We start from the raw sequence: 18,959 nt of genomic DNA on the forward strand, positions 1-18,959 counted from the left end.
ACAGCGAGATAAATAACGAATGTAAAATTTGAGAGGTCCATTCAGAAGTCTGATAACAGCAGAGAAGAAGCTGTTCTTGAACCTGTTGGTACAAGCTTTTGTATTTCATGCCTGATGGAAGAGGTTGGAAGAGATTATAACCAGGGTGGGAGGGGTCTTTGATTATGCTGGCTGCCTTCCCAAAGCAGCAAGGAGTATAGATGGAGTCAAGGATGGAAGGTTCGCTTGCATGATGGACTGGGCTGTGTTCACAACTCTCTATAATTTCTTACAGTCCTGGGCAGAGGAGTTACCATACCAAGCTGTCATGCATCCAGATAGAATGTTTTCTTCTGGTGCATCTATAAAAATTGATGAGTCTTTCATTGGTCAGCGTCTTTAATTTCCAGATGTTATTGGTAGATTTTACCTCGACTGAGAGGTAGACCCTGGCCAATTGTACAGCCAATATTGAAGCTGGCCAGCAAGGACCTTCATGAGGTGTGCAATCTGTGGATTCAGCTGGTAGTGACAGACAGCATTAGCAACCTTTCATGTTTTAAAATCTAAAACCAATGGCAGGTTGTGCTTTCTAGCAACCACCCCAACACCCACAAACGTTGCTGCATCAGGAGGCCATTTAAATGAGCCACAACACATTGCAGCAATCTGGAACTACGCAAAGTAGAACAGGAACACCTACACAGTGTCTTCGAAAGGAATGGGTAGCCTTAAAGCACAATCCACTGTTACCGCCAAGACAGATCACAACAGAGAGACACCACACAACCAGACACACTAATCACTCCACTGTACATCAAGGACATTTCAGAGATGACCACGAGACTACTCAGAACCCTAGGTATCAGAGTGGCCCACAAACCCATAACCACCCTGCGACAGTTACTGATGAACATAAAGGATCCCATACCCAAAACCAGCAAAACCTGTGTAATATACATAATACCATGCAAGGACTGTGGTAACATAAATACCAACTAGCCACCAAGAGACATGGCCAATTCTCACTTGTCTCAATACACACAGACAACGAGGGACACTAATTCGACTGGGACAACACAAAGAAAATCGCACAAGCCAAACAGAGACTCACCAGGGAATTCCTGCTGGCCTGGTACTCCAACTGGGACCCCATCAACAAACACATTGAATTAGACTCTGTGTATGAGCCACTGGTAAACAGAATCGGAAGTGGTACTAAACACCACAACAAACTGAGGCATATAAATAACAAGCAGGACAGAACATCAACGCTTTGTTGGAGGTGCATTGACAATGTTAACTGGCAGTGTAACAAAACATTTGCAACCAAACCCATCGGCTTGGTGAGCATGTCTACAGTCTCAATGTCTCTTTTTATTTCAGATTTCCAATACATACAATTCTTTGTTCATTGTTAAGATGGCTACGAGAGACACACGAGAGAGGCTTTTGCCAGTATCAAAAATGGCGGCCCAGTCCCATGCTGTCATCGTGAGCAAACTGCGCACGCGTGATCAATCGGTCTGATTGACGCACCAGTGAGCCAATAGCTGAAGGAATTTCCGGAGCGATGTGACCACTTCGGACCAATCAATGCTGGTGGCGGGATCCCGGTACCAGTGGGCAAGATGGCGGCGCCGCTGAACCAGCAACAGCAGCAGCAGCAGCAGCAACAGCAGCAGCAACAACAACAACAGCTGGCGGCCGCTCAGGCCCAGCAGCAGCAACAGCAGCAGCAGCTAGTCCAGGCTCAGCAGCTGGCTGCAGCCCAGGCTCAGGCCGGTCAGCCGGCGCTCACACAACAGCAGCAACAACAGCAGCAACAGGCCCAGCAGCAGGATGACCCAGTGGCTAAATTTAAGCTCCTGATTCCACAGCTGAAGGACTCTCTGCAGGTACTCACCTGCGATAGGGTTAGTGGCTCCATGATCACCTGGGGCCAAGGTTCAGTGGATCTACCATCATCAGATCAAAGGTCAGCTGGATCCATGGTCACCTGGGATAACGGTTGATGGATCTATGTCGCCTGAGGTCAAGGGTTAGCTGGATCCATGGTCATTAGTTCAAGGGTCAGGTAGATCCTGACTTGCTGGTGGTAGATCCTGACTTGCTGGTGGTTGATCCTGACTTGCTGGTGGTAGATCCTGACTTGCTGGTGGTAGATCCTGACTTGCTGGTGGTAGATCCTGACTTGCTGGTGGTTGATCCTGACTTGCTGGTGGTTGATCCTGACTTGCTGGTGGTTGATCCTGACTTGCTGGTGGTAGATCCTGACTTGCTGGTGGTTGATCAACTTTCAGGAGTCAAGAAGTTAGACACTTGGTGCAGAGATTCCAACCTTTGACCTGCTCTTATAGCCGCAGTATTCATAGGGCTGGTTCTTCTCTGGCTCATGGCCAGTGAAGCTGATGGGTGGTAATGGATGGGCTTGAATTTGATATGCATTTTGTAAATATTACACCTGGAAAAATTTCCACATTGTCAGGTAATGCTAGTGTTGTACAGGACCAGCTTGGCTAGGGCTTTAAACTAAAACTGAATAGTTGGAGGGATGGGTTCAGTTGCATGAAAAGTTATGGAAAAAGTTAAAGGGTCTTAAAGCCTCAGCAAGGGTTATTCAAGTTTCCAGAACAAGTAATAGGACAGAGGGTATGGTAAGGGTCAGGAATCTAACTTAAGCCAGAGCTCATAAGGGGACAGCTATGACCAGTGGTATTTCACAGGGGTCAGTAGTGGGTCCACTTTTGACATTAATATAAATGATTTGGATGAGAATGTAGAAGGCATGGTTAGTAAGTTTACAGATGACACCAAAATTGGTGGCACTGTAGACAGTGAAGAAGGTTTTCTAAGATCAACCATCAGCAAGTCAGGATCTAGCTGACCCTTGACCTAATGACCATGGATCCAGCTAACCCTTGAGCCCAGGTGACATAGACCCATCAACCCTTATCTCAGGTGACCATGGATCAGTTGACCTTTGATCAAATAGATCAATGGGCTGAAAAATGGCAGAATTGAGGTATTGTATTCTGGCACAACAAACAAGAGCAGGGCTCATTCAATTATTGCTAGGGCCTTGGGTAGAACAGAGGAACCTAGGGGTGTAGGTACATAATTCTTTAAAGTTTGCGTCACTTATGGACAGGATGGTTAAAAAGGCATATGGCACACTTGCCTCATTTCCCAGTCCTTTGAGTATAGGAGTTGGGGCATTATGTTGAGGTTATACAGGACATTGTTGAGGCTTCTTCCGGAGTACTGTGTCCGGTTCTTGTCGCCCAGTTACAGGAAGGATACTATTAAGCTGGAGAGGGTTCAGAAGAGATTTGCCGGGTGTGGAAGGTTTGCGTTAAAAGGAAAAGCTGGATAGTCTGGAACTTTTTTTCACTGGAGTGTAGAAGGTTGAGAGGTGTCCTGAAAGAAGCTTATAAAATAACGAGAGAGATAGATAGTCGATGGTAGTTACCTTTTCCCTAAGACGGGGAATTTCAAGACGGGGTGCGGCGCACATTTTTAAGTGAGAAGAGAGCGATTTTAAAAAAGACAGGAGGCAAATTTTTTAACAGATGGCGTTTGCGTATGGAATGAACCTCACTGAGGAAGTGGGTGGATGTGGGTAAAATTACAATGTCTAAAAGACATTTGGGTGGATATATGAACAGGAAAGTTTTGGCAGGATATGGGCCAGGAGCAGGCATGTGGGACCAGTTTAGTTTGGGATTGTGTTCGGCATGGACTGGTTGGACTGAAGGGTCTGTTTCTGTACTGTATGACTCTAGAAGGGGGGGGCATTAATCATGGAGAACTTCAATATGTGGGTGGACTGGAAAAATCAAGTTGGGACTGGATCTGAAGAAAAGGAATTCATGGAATGTTGATGAAATGATTTTTTGGGGCAGCTTGTGGTAGAGCCCTCTCAGGAACAGACAGTTCTGGATTTGGTGATGTATAATGCGGCAGATTTGATGGAACTTAAAGTGAAGGAACCCCTGGGGAGACACTGACCATAATATGATAGAATTCCTGTTGCAGTTTAAGAGGGGGAAGCTTGAATCAGATGTAACGGTACTACAATTGAATAAGGTAACTCGAATGATATGAAGGAGGAGTTGGACAGAGTTGAATGGGAGGGGAGTCTAGCAGGGAAGACAGTGGAACAGCAATGGTAGAAGTTTCTGGGGGTAATTCGGAATGCACAGCAGTGGTACACCTCAAGAAAGAAGAAATGTACTCACAGGAGAACAAGGTAACCATGGCTGACAAAAGATGTCAGGGACTGATAAAAGCCAAAGAAAAAGCGTACAATGTGGTGAAGGTGAGCAGGACACCAAAGGATTGGGTAGGCTTTAAAAACCAGAAAAGGATAACTTAAAAAGAAAGCATTGGGGGAGAAGATGAAATATGATGGTAAACTAGTTGGTAAGACAAAAGAAGATTGCAAGTCCCAGGTAGATAGGATGGTTAAAAAAGGGGTTTTGTATGTTTACTTTAGTTGGTCAGTGCATTTAGTACAGGAGTTGGAAGCTCATGTTGTGGCTGTACAGGACATTGGTTAGGCCACTTTTGAAATATTACCTGCAGTTCTGGTCTCCCTGTTTTGGAAGGATGTCGTGAAACTTGAAAGGGTTCAGGTAAGATTACGAGATATTACCAGGGTTGGAGGGTTTGAGCTACAGCGAGAGACTGAGTAGACTGGGGATTCTTTTCCTGGAGCATTGGAGGCTGAGTGCGTGATACCTTATACAAGTTTATAAAATCATGAGGGATATGGATAGGGTAAATAGGGAAGGTCTTTTCCCTCAGCGTGGGGGGAGTCCAAAACTAGAGGGCATAAGTTTAAGGTGAGAGGGGAAAGATATAAAAGGGATCTAAGGGGCAACTTTTTCACACAGTGAGTGATGCATGTCTGAAATGAATTGCTGGAGGAAGTGGTGGAGGCGGGTACAATTACAATATTTAAAAGATGTCTGGATGGGTATATGAATAGAAAGGGTTTAGAGGGATATGGGCCAAATGTTTGCAAATGGGACTATATTTACTTAGAATATGGTTTAGATTTATTTGAGATATACAGAAGGTAAGAGAGAGGCAGGGGTGAATATTGAACCCCTGGAAAATGAGGCTGGAGAAGTAGTAATGGGGAACAAAGAAATGGCCGAGGTACTTTGTATCAGTTTTCACAGTGGAAGACACCAGTAGCAATTTAGAGCTTTAAGCGAGTCAGAGGGCCATAGGTGAGTATGTTGGCAATCAGTGAGGAGAAGGCGTTGGGGAAGCTGAAAGGTTTGAAGGTGGATAAATCACCCAGACCAGGTGGGTGATACCCGAGAGCTCTGAAGAAACTAGCTTTGTGGAGATTGTAGAGGCATTGATGATGATCTTTCAGGAATCACCAGTCAGGGGGGGTCCCAGACGACTGGGAAATGGTGAATGTAACATCCCTGTTTAAGAAGGGTGGGAGGCAGAAGACAGGAAACTATATGCCAGTTAGCCTGACCTCGGTCATTAGTCAGATTTTAGAGCCCATTGTTAAGGATGAGAATGTGGAGTACTTGGAAGTGCCTGACAAAATAGGGCTGAGTCAACACAGGTTCGTCAAGGGGTGGTCATGCCTGAGAAGTCTGTTAGAAATCTTTGAGGAGGTAATGAGCATCTTAGACAAAGGAGAGCCAGTGAACATGATCTGTTTAGAGTTCCCGAATGCCTTTAACAAGGTGCCATGCAGGATGCTGTTGAACAAGATAGGTGTCCATGGTGTTAAGGGTGAGACACTGGTGTGGATAGAGGATTGGCTGACTGGCAGATGGCAGAGAGTGGGGATTAAGTGGTCTTTTTCAGGATGGTAGCCTGTCACTAATGGACGCAGGAATCAGTGTTGAGACGACACCTCCAGGTACTCACGTTACAGATTAACAATCTGAATGATAGAACTGCGGTCATTGTCGCTAAATTTGCAGATGACAGCGGCCAAAGAAGTGGCAGATGGAATACAGTATGAGAAAGTGTATAGTTATGCACCTTGTTAGGAAGAATAGAGGTGTGGATTATTTCTACATGAGGAAAGGCTTCAGAAATCTGAAGCACGAAGGGACTTGGGAGTCCTAGTTCAGGATTCTCATAAGGTTAACATGCAGGTTCAGTTAGCAGTTAGGAAAGCAAATGCAATGCTGGGGTTCACTTCAACAGGGCAAGAATACAAGAGCAGGGATGTACTGCAGCGGTTGTATAAGGCTCTGGTCAGACTGCATTTGGAATATTGAGAGCAGTTTCTGGCCCTGTGTGTATGGAAGGATATGCTGGTGTTGGAGGACGCCCAGAGGAGGTTTACAGTAATGACCCCGGGATGAAGGGCTTGTTATATGAAGAGCGATTGAGAACTCCGGGCCTGTACTCAATGGAATTTAAAAGGATGAAGGTGGAATCTGTTTGAAACTTATGGAATACTGAGAAGCATGGTAGAGTGGACATGGAGAAGATGTTTCCACTAACAGGAGAGACTAGGACCTGAGGACATAGCTTCAGAGTGATGGGACGACCCTTTGGAATTGACATGAGGAAGAATTTCTTCAACCAGATGATGGTGAATCTGTAGAACTCATTGCTGCAGAAGGCTGTGGAGGCAAAATCATTGAATGTATTTAAGACAGAGAGAGATGAATTCTTGGTTAGTAAGGGATAAAGGGTTATGGGGAGAAGGCAAGAGAGTAGGGCTGAGAAACGTATCAGCCATGATTGAATAATGGAGCACTCTTGATGGGCTGAATGGCCTAATTTTGTTCCTATATCTTGTATTCTAGAACTAGCCATAAAATATAATTTTTCAGTACTAATGCTTGGACATTGTGAGGCCCCAGACCCTTTGTAATATCCAGTGCCTTCAGCTCTTTCTTCATAGCACATGGAGTCAATGGCAGCTGTGATGCTGGAGACCTCTGGGGGAGGCCAAGATGGACCATCCACTCGGCACTTCAGGCTGCAGATTGACGCGAATGTTTCAGACTTGTCTTTTGCACTGATGTGCTGGGCTTCCCCATCATTGAGGATGGGGATATTTGTGGAGCTTCCTCCTCCAGTGAGTTGTTTAATTGTTCACCACCATTCACTACTGGATGTGGCAGGACTGCAGAGCTTAGATCTGATCCATTGGTTGTGGGATCACTTAGCTTTGCCTGTTATGTGCTACTTGATACTGAAGTAGTCCTATATTGTAGCTTCACCAGGTTGCTGCCACATTTTTAGATATGCCCGGTGCTTCTCCTGGCAGGCCCTCATACACATCACTGAACCAAGGTTGATTCCCTAGATTGGTAATTATAGAATGATTAGCCATGTAGGTACAGATTGCATTTGAATGCAGTTCTGTCGTTGGTATCCCATGGTGCCACCTGAACACCCACTTCACGCTTGAAATCCATCCCATTTAACACCGTGGTGGTGCCACATAACAGGGTCAATGAAAGTCCCACCTTCACCTTGAGAATGGTATCTTTGTCTTCACAAGGACTGTGTAGCGGTTAGTTTTATTGAAGCTGTCGTGGTTTGATGAATCTGCAACATGCAGATTTGATGAGGACAAGCAGGTTTTTCCTCTTGGTTCCCTCACCACCTGCTGCAGACTAGTCTAGCGTCTCTGCTCTTCAGAACCTGGCTAGCTCGGTCAATGGTGTTGCTGCCGAGCCACTATTGATGAGTATTGAAGCTTCTAACCAGAGTCCGTTCTGTATCCTTGCCACTCTCGGCGCATCCTCCAAGTGGTATTCAGCATGGAGGAGAATTGATCCATCAGCCAAAGGAGCGGAGGTTTCCTGGCCCATGCTTGACCTCCTGCTGTGAAACTTCACAGATTCTGGACTCAGCAGTGAGGATTCCCAGAGGGACTTGCTCCCAAATGTGTGCTTCTGCACCACCTCCTCTGTAGTGGTCAATTCTGCTAGTGAGACAGGGCATGCCCTTAAACAGCAATCCGCTGTCACTCAACTAGTATCTGGGATAACTCTCTCTGTTTTGGTGCAAACCCTGAGATCTTACTGAGGAGGATTTTGGCTACTCTGTGTGGTTTTAATGCAGGTTCACTTTTCTGACCTTCTTGGTTTTATGCAGTTGTTGGATTGAAGGAGGTAAGTGAACCTGATGGCTTTTAATGACAATTTAGTCATTTCATAAGCATTATTAGAAATGTTTAGAAAAAGATGTAGGGGGCAGATGGAGAAAACACTGACACTAACTTTCCCAATTTGTTGAATGAATGAAATTGAAATTTCTCAGTTACTCAGAATGGATCATTACAAGTTTTCAGAGCAGTATGTCTGCCTGTTGGAGTTACTAGTCCACTTTGCTGTTGTCTCCAGTATGCGAGATCAAGTTTTCTGATGACCTCATGTTCCCAATTAAAGCAAATCCAAGGCCTCAGAGTCAGCTGAGCTGAGGGTGCCAGGGGTGGTGATGGCCATTAAAGGTTGTAATGTTGTTTCACTGAACACTGTGGACAGCTGTGTCACCGCACAGTGCAGCTGGCAGTTCTCTGCATCTCTATGTAAATTTTACTGCAAAGTATAGTTTAGGCCTTTAGCCTGAGGTGGAAGTGATTGTAACCTGCGTTTGAGGCAGGACCACCTTGTTTTGAACGTTTCAGCCTGAGGGACAATAGATGTTCTGTAGTTCATTCCCCAGTAACTGTGGTTTCTCACATGATATGTAAAAGGCTATGTCTGTGAGAGATAGAGAGAGGTCCACGCTGTGCGTGTATGTCTGTGAGTGGGAGAGAGGTCCACGCTGTGCGTGTATGTCTGTGAGTGAGAGAGAGGTCCACGCTGTGCGTGTATGTCTGTGAGTGAGAGAGAGAGGTCCACGCTGTGCGTGTATGTCTGTGAGTGAGAGAGAGGTCCACGCTGTGCGTGTATGTCTGTGAGTGAGAGAGAGGTCCACGCTGTGCGCGTATGTCTGTGAGTGAGAGAGAGGTCCACGCTGTGCGTGTATGTCTGTGAGTGAGAGAGAGGTCCACGCTGTGCGTGTATGTCTGTGAGTGAGAGAGAGGTCCACGCTGTGCGTGTATGTCTGTGAGTGAGAGAGAGATCCACGCTGTGCGTGTATGTCTGTGAGTGAGAGAGAGGTCCACGCTGTGCGTGTATGTCTGTGAGTGAGAGAGAGGTCCACGCTGTGCGTGTATGTCTGTGAGTGAGAGAGAGGTCCACGCTGTGCGTGTATGTCTGTGAGTGAGAGAGAGGTCCACGCTGTGCGTGTATGTCTGTGAGTGAGAGAGAGGTCCACGCTGTGCGTGTATGTCTGTGAGTGAGAGAGAGGTCCACGCTGTGCGTGTATGTCTGTGAGTGAGAGAGAGGTCCACGCTGTGCGTGTATGTCTGTGAGTGAGAGAGAGGTCCACGCTGTGCGTGTATGTCTGTGAGTGAGAGAGAGGTCCACGCTGTGCGTGTATGTCTGTGAGTGAGAGAGAGGTCCACGCTGTGCGTGTATGTCTGTGAGTCAGAGAGAGGTCCACGCTGTGCGTGTATGTCTGTGAGTCAGAGAGAGAGAGAGAGAGAGGTCCACGCTGCGTGTGTATGTCTGTGAGTGAGAGAGAGAGAGAGAGATCCACGCTGTGCGTGTGTATGTCTGTGAGTGAGAGAGAGAGAGAGAGATCCACGCAGTGCGTGTATGTCTGTGAGTCAGAGAGAGAGAGAGAGGTCCACGCTGCGTGTGTATGCCTGTGAGAGAGAGAGAGAGGTCCACGCTGCGTGTGTATGCCTGTGAGAGAGAGAGAGAGGTCCACGCTGCGCGTGTATGCCTGTGAGAGAGAGAGAGGTCCACGCTGCGCGTGTATGCCTGTGAGAGAGAGAGAGAGAGAGAGGTCCACGCTGCGCGTGTATGCCTGTGAGAGATAGTGAGTTTGTGTAAGTAGGATGATTGGGTCTATCCTTCTCACAGTGAACATTGTGTTTGCTTTCTAGAATCTCATGAGGATTGCAGCTCTGAACTTGTCCCAAAACACAACCATTGACAATGGACAGTGAGTATCCTTTTCAGTAATCATGCACAGGTAGGTGCGTTCACCACTTGTTAAGGTGAAGCATCTTCATGGTTTGAGCTGTGTTCTGAGATAACAAAGTGTGAAGCTGGATGAACACAGCAGGCTAAACAACATCTCAGGAGCACAAAAGCTGACGTTTCATGTCTAGACCCCTTTTTTTGATGAAGGGTCTAGGCCTGAAACGTCAGCTTTTGTGCTCCTGAGATGCCTGCTGTGTTCATCCAGCCCCACACTTTGTTATCTCGGATTCTCCAGCATCTGCAGTTCCCATTATCTCTGAGCTGTGTTCTGAGTTGCCTTTGCGCTTGTTAAAATGGGTGTGTGGTCCAGAAGCAGCCTTTTCGAGATTGCATTGACTGACATGAGGATGGCTGGGTGCATTGCCCTCATTGTGTGAGCATTACAATAATAAAGCCAGCAGGTGGCGCACTGAGGCTGCATTTGTACTGCCTTTGCAACAACCATCATCTAAATGGAAGGCATAAGAGGCTCAAAGGACTGAATGGCCTCCTCCTATTCTGATATTCTGACTCATTAAGGCTAGAAGAACGGTGAGCTGGTTCAAAGTAGGCAGCAGTATTGTTACAATTAAATCCTCACTGCTGGTGATAGGGCCAAGAAGTGGTCTTTATAACTTGTGACAACAGAGCCAGTTGGTACAATCCCCAATCTCGATGTCCTGTAGAGATTCACACTAGGAGAACAACTGCTGAAACATTCAGCTCCTCAATCCTGTTCCACTACTCAATAAGATCCTGTTCAATTTGGTTCTAATCTCAACCCCACCTTCCTGTCTGCCTATCTGTAACCTGAAACTCCCCAGTCAGTTAAAAACTTGTCTAATTTGCTGTTCAGTATATTCGGGGACCAGTTTACTGGCAAGAGAATTCCACAGATTTAACAACCCTCTTGAGAGAGGAAAAAGAAACCTCATCTCTATCTTAAATGAAAGATCCCTTTTTGAAACTGTGTCACCTGGTTCTGGTCTCCTCTGCACGGGGCAACATCTGCTCAGCATTCACTCTGTTAAACCCCCTAGGGCTTAAATGTTGCAATAAGATCACTTCTTACTCTTCAAAATTTCAATGCGCATCAGCCCAACATTCTCAACCCCTCCCTGTATGACAGCCTCTTCATCCTAGAATCAGCTGTGTGAAGCTTTTTTCTGAATTGTTGCTGATACAATTATATGAAATGGTTAGTAAAGAGACCAAAACTGTAAACCATCTGCAGCTACTGTCTCACCAATACCCTGCCTATTTTTATATTCCATTCCTTTAGTGATAAGCAGCAATATTTCAGTTGCCTTCTTAATAACTTACTGTACCTGTGTACTAATTTCTTGTAATTCATGCACAAAGACACCAGCTCCCTCTGTACCACTGAGTTCTGTAATCTCCCTCTCCATTGAAATAGTTTACTCCTGTTCTGTTCTTCCTGCCAAAGTGGACAAGTTCATATTTCTTGCCTTATTACTCCATCTGCCACATTTTTGCCATCTCGCTTAATCTGTTATCTATATCCCTTTGCAGACTCCCTGTAGCCTTTTGAAAACTTAAATCTACTAGCAGTTTTTTGTGACATCACCAAATTTAACAGCCTCATACTTGGCCCCTTCATCAGAGTGATCCCTGTGGATTATAAATAGGTGAGACCCATTACTGATCCTTGTAGCATTCAGTTACAGCTTGCCTATCTAAAAGTGAAATGTTTATCCCTACTTTCTGCTCCCTCTATTCTTGCTAACATGTTACACTTCCTACAGCGTGAAGTAACCTTTAATGTGGCACCTCATTGTTGGATCTGTTAATTTTAAATCTGAGAGAGGTTTTTATTAAGTAAAGTATTAAGGAATATGGACCAAAGACGGATATATGGCATTAGGCCTCAGATTTAGAGCAGCACGGTGGCTCAGTGGTTAGCACTGCAGCCTCACGGCACCAGGGACCTGGGTTCAATTCCACCCTTGGTTGCCTGTGTGGAGTTTGCACATTCTCCCCGAGTCTGCGTGGGTTTCCTCCGGGTGCTCTGGTTTCCTCCCACAGTCCAAAGATGTGCAGACTAGGGTGGATTGGCCATGCTAAATTGCCCCCATAGTATTCAGGGATGTGTAGATTAGGTGGGTATATACGGGGATGGATCTGGATGGGATGCTGTCTGGGTCGGTGTGGACTTGTTGGGCCAAAGGGCCTGTCCCGACACTGTAGGGATTCTATGATCTGTGATCAGCCATGATCTCATTGAATGGTGGAACAGGTTGGAGGGGCTGAATGGCCTAATCCTATTCCTCAGATACACATAAGGTAGGGGTTTTTGTGAAACCAGGAATCTGGTTAAGTGGTTAATTGTAAAATGAAAGTGGACATTGTACAGGTCCAAGAGTATGGAAAATCCCAATCACCCCAACACTATGTAGCCTTGCTGATGCGTGAGTAACTTGTTCAGAGAAAATCAGAGGCAGTGCTCTATTCCGTGTTTGTCATCTCCTGTTGCTTACTTCCAGTCTGCTTCTGTTGCACTGGCTTTCCACCCAGTAATGCCAGGCTTTGTGGATTTAATCAGGGCAAAACAAATCAGTCTGGGGCAGAGAAACAGTTCCCATTTGAGACACCCCAAGTGACATGAACTGTAGCAGTGTAGGAAACAGGAACAGGGTGTATGCTGCTTGGCCTGTAAAGCCTCCTGGTTTTAAGATTATAAGATTATGGCTGATCTGACTGTAATCCCTCCTTGCTGTCTGCAGAATTCCCCCCTTCACCATAACCTATAAATCCTATAGCATTTAAACTCTATCTAACCAAACAAATCTGTTAGAAGTAGAGTAAAGCTGCCTGCACACAGTGTCCTGTCAAACTTTCTCCGGCAAGTGCGTGATCCTGGGAGGCTCCATGCCTCGGAGAACGGTCCCCCTTGGACTCTTGGAACTCTGGGTCTGTGAGGAACCCTGGTGTTTTGTAGATTCTGAATGGAGAACTACTGCCACCAGCTGGACATACCAGCAATGTACAGAGGCTGGAGTGTCGTGTTCATTCTGCCCCCAGTAGGAACATTTGGAGAGGCAAGTAGTTAGAATAAATTCAATTAATTAACTGTCGTTATCTTTTACTCTTTAGGAAGAGCAACGACACAGCCCTGCAAAGGTTTGATAAGAGCTTAGAAGAGTTTTATGCTCTTTGTGACCAGGTAGAGCTGTGCCTGGTGAGTATGACTGGATTTAAGTGTGGTTTTGTTCAGACAGCCTTGTGTTCACCTGGTAGTCTACCTAACCTGTTCTCTTGTTTGGGTCTCATTTTTACCTCCTCTCAATTTACCTTTCATAACTTAAGCTGTTTTCCTGCCTGAATGTGCTATGTCAGCCCAGCTACTGGTTATCCCAGCTGGGAATTCTAGTTACAAACAGCATTACCTTTGCAGAGTGAGTGCTGTAAACTCAGGTAACATGGCAGTCTGACACAGGGATAGGTGGGATGTGGGTGGCTGGGCCAACATTTCTTGCCTATTTGTAGTTGTCCTTCAGAAGGTAGTGGTGAGCTACCTTGTCAAAGTGCTGCAGTCCATTTGGTGAAGGGACATCCCCATTGCTGCTGGAGGGGGAGTTCCAGGATTTTGACCCAGCATTGGTGACGTTATGTTGATTTACTGTCCTTCCAAGTCGAGATGGTAATTTAGATTCAAAATTGATTCCATGGCAGTAAGCAGAGAGTACAGTCTGACTGGCATTTTAGTTACTGAAAGCCCTTCCTGTTTGTGGTACTTATCAGTGACTTAGACTTAAATATATGTGCCATGAATAAACTGTTTGGAGATCGTATGAAAATTAGTGGTCTGTTGAGAATTGGGGAAAAAATTTGTAGACTGCAGGAAGCTATTGATGGACTGATCAACTGGGCATGAAGTGTTAAAGGGATTTATTGAAGAGAGGATGTTGGTGAGGCCTCTTCTGGAGTACTGTGCCCAGTTCTGGTCTCCCCAAAATAGGAAGGATATTATTAGCTGGAGAGGCTTCAGAAGAAATTTTCCAGGATGTTGCCAGGAATGGAGGGTTTGAGTTATAAGGAAACCCTAAATAGGCTGGGACTTTTTTCACTGCAGCGTAGGAGGTTGAGGGGTGACTTTATAGAGATTTATAAAATTGTAAGTGGAATAGATAAAGTAAATGGCAGGTGCAGTTTCTCCCAGGGGGTGGGGGTTTTCAAGACTAGGGGGCATACTTTTAAGGTGAGAGGCGAGCGATTTAAAAACGACAGAGGGGTAACTTTTTTTTTGTACACCGAGTGGTTCATGTGTGGAATGAACTACCAGAGGAAGTGGTGGATGTGGGTACACTTACCGCATTTAAAACACATTTAGATAAGAACGTGAATAAAAATATGTGGAGGGATATAGACCAAGCACAGGCAGGTGGGACTTCTTGAGTTTGGGAGTATGTCTGATGCTGGTTGGTTGGACCACATGGTCTGTTTCCATGCTGTATGACTCTGTGAAGGGACGTGTGAGAATTCCCAGCAATTTGGAGTAATGCTATGGGACATTGAACTTGCAGCTGAACTGGAAGGAACACAGTGTCCTCAAAACGAGGAAACCTGCTCCCTCCACCAGTGCCACACACCCTCAGGCAGTGAATGAGTGTAGCGCTGTGGATGTTGTATGTTTGGACTTTCAGAAAGCATTTGATACAATGCCACGTGGCAGGTTGGTCAGCAAATTAGAAATGTTTGGGGTTAATAGGTTCTTGGCAGCACAGGTTGCAAGTTGGATAAAAGATAGGAGCAGAGGGTAGGGATAGATGGGTATTTCTCAGTTTGGAGATGAATTGAAAGCGGTGTTCCCAGGGATCGGTGTCGGGACTCTCTTTCTGATTTATATGAATGCTTTGGAGATGGGTGTTGAGGGCGAAATCCCTAACTTTGCAGATGATTCTCAGTTAGGAAGAATGTGAATTGTGAGAACAATTCTAAGAAACTTCAAAGCGACATTGACAAGTTGGCCAAATTAGCAGGCACCTGACAGATGGGTTTCAATGCAGAGAAATGTGAGGTAATGCATTTTGATAGAAGAAAGAGAGATAGACAGTCCAGGCACAATGGTGCATTTTATGGGCAGAGTACAGGAACAGAGGGCCCATGAGGTTCATGTACATGATTCTCTGAAGGTGACCAGGCAAGATCTAACACTTGCAAAAACAGTAGTTGCTGCAAAAGCTCAACAGATCTGGCAGCATTTGTAAAGAAAAGGTCACCAGACCCAAAACATTAACGCTGAATTTTCTTCACAAATGCTGCCAGACCTGCTGAGCTTTTCCAGCAACTACTGTTTTTGTTTTTGGTGTTCTTTTGGTTTTTAAAATGACACTTTTGTTAAGGGATATAGAATCCTTGGATTTACACGTAGAGGCGTTAAGTATAAAAGCAAGGAAGTGATCCTACACCTCTACAAATCATTGGTCAGACCACGTTTGGAGTATTGTGTTCTGGGCATCTTATTTAAGGAAGGATGTTAAAGCCCTGGAGAGAGGGTAAAGGAAATTTACTAGAATGATACCAGGAATGAGGGACTTCAGATGCACTATAGAGAATTTGGGCTTATTTTCTTGGAGCAGAGAAGACTAAGAGGTGATTTTGTTGAGGTGATCAAAATTATGAACAATTCTGACAGAGAAAAATATTCTGTTTCCACTGATTGGTATGCTAGTAACTCAGGGTCACAGTTTCAAGATTGTCAGCAAGAGAGAGCCAGGAGTGAAATGGAGAGAACCTTCTTTCCCCAGACTTGTTAGGATTTGCAGTGTGCTGCCTGGGAGAGTGGTGGAGCCGGATTCCAGAGGTGGTTTCAGAAGAGACTGGGTATATGTTTGAACGGGATGAAGTTAGGACACTAGCGGTAGGACTGGAGAACGGGGCTAGCTGGGTACAGACGTAGTGGGTCCTGTAGCTGTGCTGTAAACAATAACAATGCAGAGATGCCCATGTTGGACTGTGGTGGACAAAGTCACAAGTCAAACGATGCCAGGTTATAGTCCAACAGGTTTATTTGAAATCACAAGCTTTCAAAGCACTGCCCCTTCAGGTGATGTCAGGACCCTGAAAGCTTGTGATTTCAAATAAACCTGATGTCGTGTGACTTCTGACTTTGTAAGTAAAAAGATTCTGAGAGTCAATAATGACCCCTGACAACGTGGCACTCTTTGAGCACTGACACCCCTCAGTAGTGTGGCATTCTCTTAGGACTGATTCTCTGACAGTGCTCTGTACCCTGAGTCGTGACCCTCAGGCAGTGCAGCACTCCCGCTGTACTGACCCTCTGGCTGTGCTTCCTCGGAGTTGACTGCCTATGAATGGTCGTTCCCATGTTTTGAATCAAAGTTGCTGGAGTGTGATAGGTAACCTGGACCCTCTGGTTCAGACAGTGTGAGGAGTTTGCAAGGAGCTAAATCTCACATCTAGTCAGTGCGGTCTAGGGTCAGCTAGATGTCCCACTGCCCTTTTACAGGTGATTTGTATTGTCCTGTGCAGCCAGGGCTTGGACATGGCTGCATTGCCCTCCACATGGATTAGCTCAAGAAGTGGGCGTCTGACCTTGATCTCTCTTACTTTTACTCGTGACTGTTCCCCTTCTTTTGCAGAGACTGGCATTTGAGTGCCTTTCCCAGAGCATCGACAGTTCCAAACATTCGCCTAACTTGGTTCCCACAGCGACCAAGCCGGACACTGTGCAGACAGAGAGCCAGTCGTACACTCAGTACCTCAGCATGATCAAATCTCAAATCTCCTGCGCCAAGGACATTCACAATGCCCTGCTGGAGTGTTCTAAGCGGATAGCCAGCAAGGGCCAAATCTAAACAGCTCTGGGGTGCCTGCATTCCCATTCAGCATTTATCCTTGAATGTGCGATTCCAGGATCAGAACTCGAACTGCTTCAAAGTCTCGCGTCTCCTGGTGCTTTCGGACAAGATCGTCATGGAGTCGGGAGGGAGGGCGTAACCTCTGTCAGGCTCAGGGTGCATACTGTCTCAGTTCTTCAATCCTGTTTGTTTTGTGTGACCAAGAGACTCCATTCCTGTTTGTTGAAGTGTGGTTGGGGTGGGAGAGGGGTGGGTAAGGTGTATGTGAGGAGCTAGGAGAGTGCTTACAGTATGCAGCTGTTCTGTCCCCCTGCATTCCGTCTGATCTATGAATGTGCACATTTGTCCTCTTAACTACTTCTAGCACATGTTCTGAAACGGAAAAATACAACTCCTGAAAGAAGGGCTGGCAGCGCAAACTATTCCGTCCTTCTGCTCTGTTCCATCATTCAATTTGAGACTAATTGGTACCTTAACTCCTTTAATCTATGACCATCCTTAATCCTCCTTTATCTTGACAAAAATCTTCTGAACTCAACCTTGAGTGTTTGAGTTGATTCCCAACGTCCACATTTCCTCAGGGAATTGAGTTCCTGATTTCCATGTGTCCTAAAGAGTTTCCTAACTTTGGCCCAAAATGTCCCTCTAATTTTTAAGTTTTAAGCCCCTTTGTTATGATGTCCCGTCAGCCAGAGGAATTAATTGACCCAACAAAATTATTTTATAATTTCAAATCCCTTGCTTAAACTCCCCACTCTGTTTTTTTTAAAACAGAAGTGAATGTGGGTGTAGTTTATGCAGTATGTCCTCCTGGTTTATCCCTTTCAGGCCCAGCATCGTTTTGCTGCTGTTGACTCCTGCTGGATCACACGGTCGGGATGCCTTGCCTGGAGTGGAGGGGCTGATCTGTGGGGCTCAGCTGGTCACTGGACCAGCGCACAAACCCATTCACAGTCACCTCATATGTCCCTACCTCCCCTTAGTGTAGCCGTTGACATGTGACGATCTTCCCCAGCTGTGAAATTATTGCAGCATGGGTGAGGAATTCAGCAGCTGGTGTTACGGCCACTTCAGAGTTAACCCCTCATGTGTTACTGAGGTGCACTCAGACCTGGCTGACTCCCTCCCAGGACCTGCAAGAGGGATCAACTCCCCTCTGGAATAAAAGCCAGTTGAAGTTCGTCACAGTGCAGTTAGCAAGGAAAAATACCGGGCTTATTTCTTGAGCTCTTTAAGTAAAATGTACAATTAATGTGAGCATTTCTACAGAGTGATGGTATCTTGTGCAGTTTACTCATGAGAAACTTTTCACACAATAAAGGATCGTTTGAAAGTTGTGTATAGCTAATGATAATGGCTGCTGAAGACTGGTTTAAATGGTTCAGTTGAATGTCTCTGTCTATCGCTCTCGTCTTTTCTCTTTCTCTTTCTCCAAGTTGCTTTTCTTTTGAAACCACTCAGTTTCTCTTTCTGACCCCAGTATGAGTTGACATTGTAAATGATCTGTCATCATTGTTCTCTTCATCTAAACCTGAATCCTTTACAAATCATTCACAAAATCCATACAGTGTGGTTGCCGGCTGTTTGGCCCATTGAGTCTTCACCAACCCTCCAAAAAGCATTCCCTCCTACCACCCCCACTCTCTCCACTCTCTCCCCATAACCCTGCATTTCCCGTGGCTAACCCACTTAGCCTACACATCCCTATGGGCAATTTTGCACAGCCAATCCACCTAACCTGCACATGTTTGGACTGTTGGGAGGAAACTGGAGCATCCGGAGGAAACCTACGCAGACATGGGGAGAATGTCTGTGTGGAGTTTGCCCAGTAACCCGAGGGTGGAATTCAACCCGGGTTCCTGGTGCTGCGAGGCAGATGTGCAGATGACCACTGAGCCACCGTGCCACCCCATGTTGCATTTCCAATCTCTTTTTCCTGTTTGAAATGCTTTAATTTGTTGTCACCTTCCTAATCCATGCCCAACTTAGCACAACTCCATGTTTAAACCTTGATGATCTGATGAAGGAACATTACTGCATGCTTTTCCTAACTTGACTCAATATTACCATTCCTTCAGTGTGACTGGGTCAAAATCCTGGGGCTCTTTGA

At 45.7% G+C, this 18,959-nt stretch overlaps 1 protein-coding gene across 2 annotated transcripts; it reads left to right on the forward strand.

Annotated features, from left to right (window-relative positions):
* The first annotated feature begins 1,577 nt into the window (after positions 1–1,577).
* Positions 1,578–18,203, forward strand: med29 (mediator complex subunit 29). 2 transcript variants are annotated; one of them, XM_048522281.2, is made up of 4 exons: positions 1,578–1,895; positions 9,929–9,987; positions 13,122–13,206; positions 16,631–18,203. In XM_048522281.2, the coding sequence occupies exons 1-4, from the start codon at positions 1,611–1,613 to the stop codon at positions 16,844–16,846; spliced, it is 645 nt and encodes a 214-aa protein (XP_048378238.2). In that variant the 5' UTR covers positions 1,578–1,610; the 3' UTR covers positions 16,847–18,203. The 2 variants fall into 2 exon arrangements, with proteins under 2 accessions (XP_048378238.2, XP_048378239.2); XM_048522282.2 differs by having other exon boundaries at positions 1,578–1,877.
* Positions 18,204–18,959: the final 756 nt, after the last annotated feature.

The sequence above is a fragment of the Stegostoma tigrinum genome, chromosome 39 (genome assembly GCF_030684315.1).
Source record: "Stegostoma tigrinum isolate sSteTig4 chromosome 39, sSteTig4.hap1, whole genome shotgun sequence".
In the NCBI taxonomy this organism is placed as follows: Eukaryota; Metazoa; Chordata; class Chondrichthyes; order Orectolobiformes; family Stegostomatidae; genus Stegostoma; species Stegostoma tigrinum.

What these genes read in the sequence shown, in the direction of transcription:
- med29 (XM_048522281.2), top strand. Translation starts at nt 1,611, where the DNA reads ATGGCGGCGCCGCTGAACCAGCAACAGCAGCAGCAGCAGCAGCAACAG. An exon ending in AGGTACTCACCTGCGATAGG is followed by an intron (nt 1,896 to 9,928) that starts GTTAGTGGCTCC and finishes TTTGCTTTCTAG; the next exon opens with AATCTCATGAGGATTGCAGC. An exon ending in ACAACCATTGACAATGGACA is followed by an intron (nt 9,988 to 13,121) that starts GTGAGTATCCTT and finishes TTTACTCTTTAG; the next exon opens with GAAGAGCAACGACACAGCCC.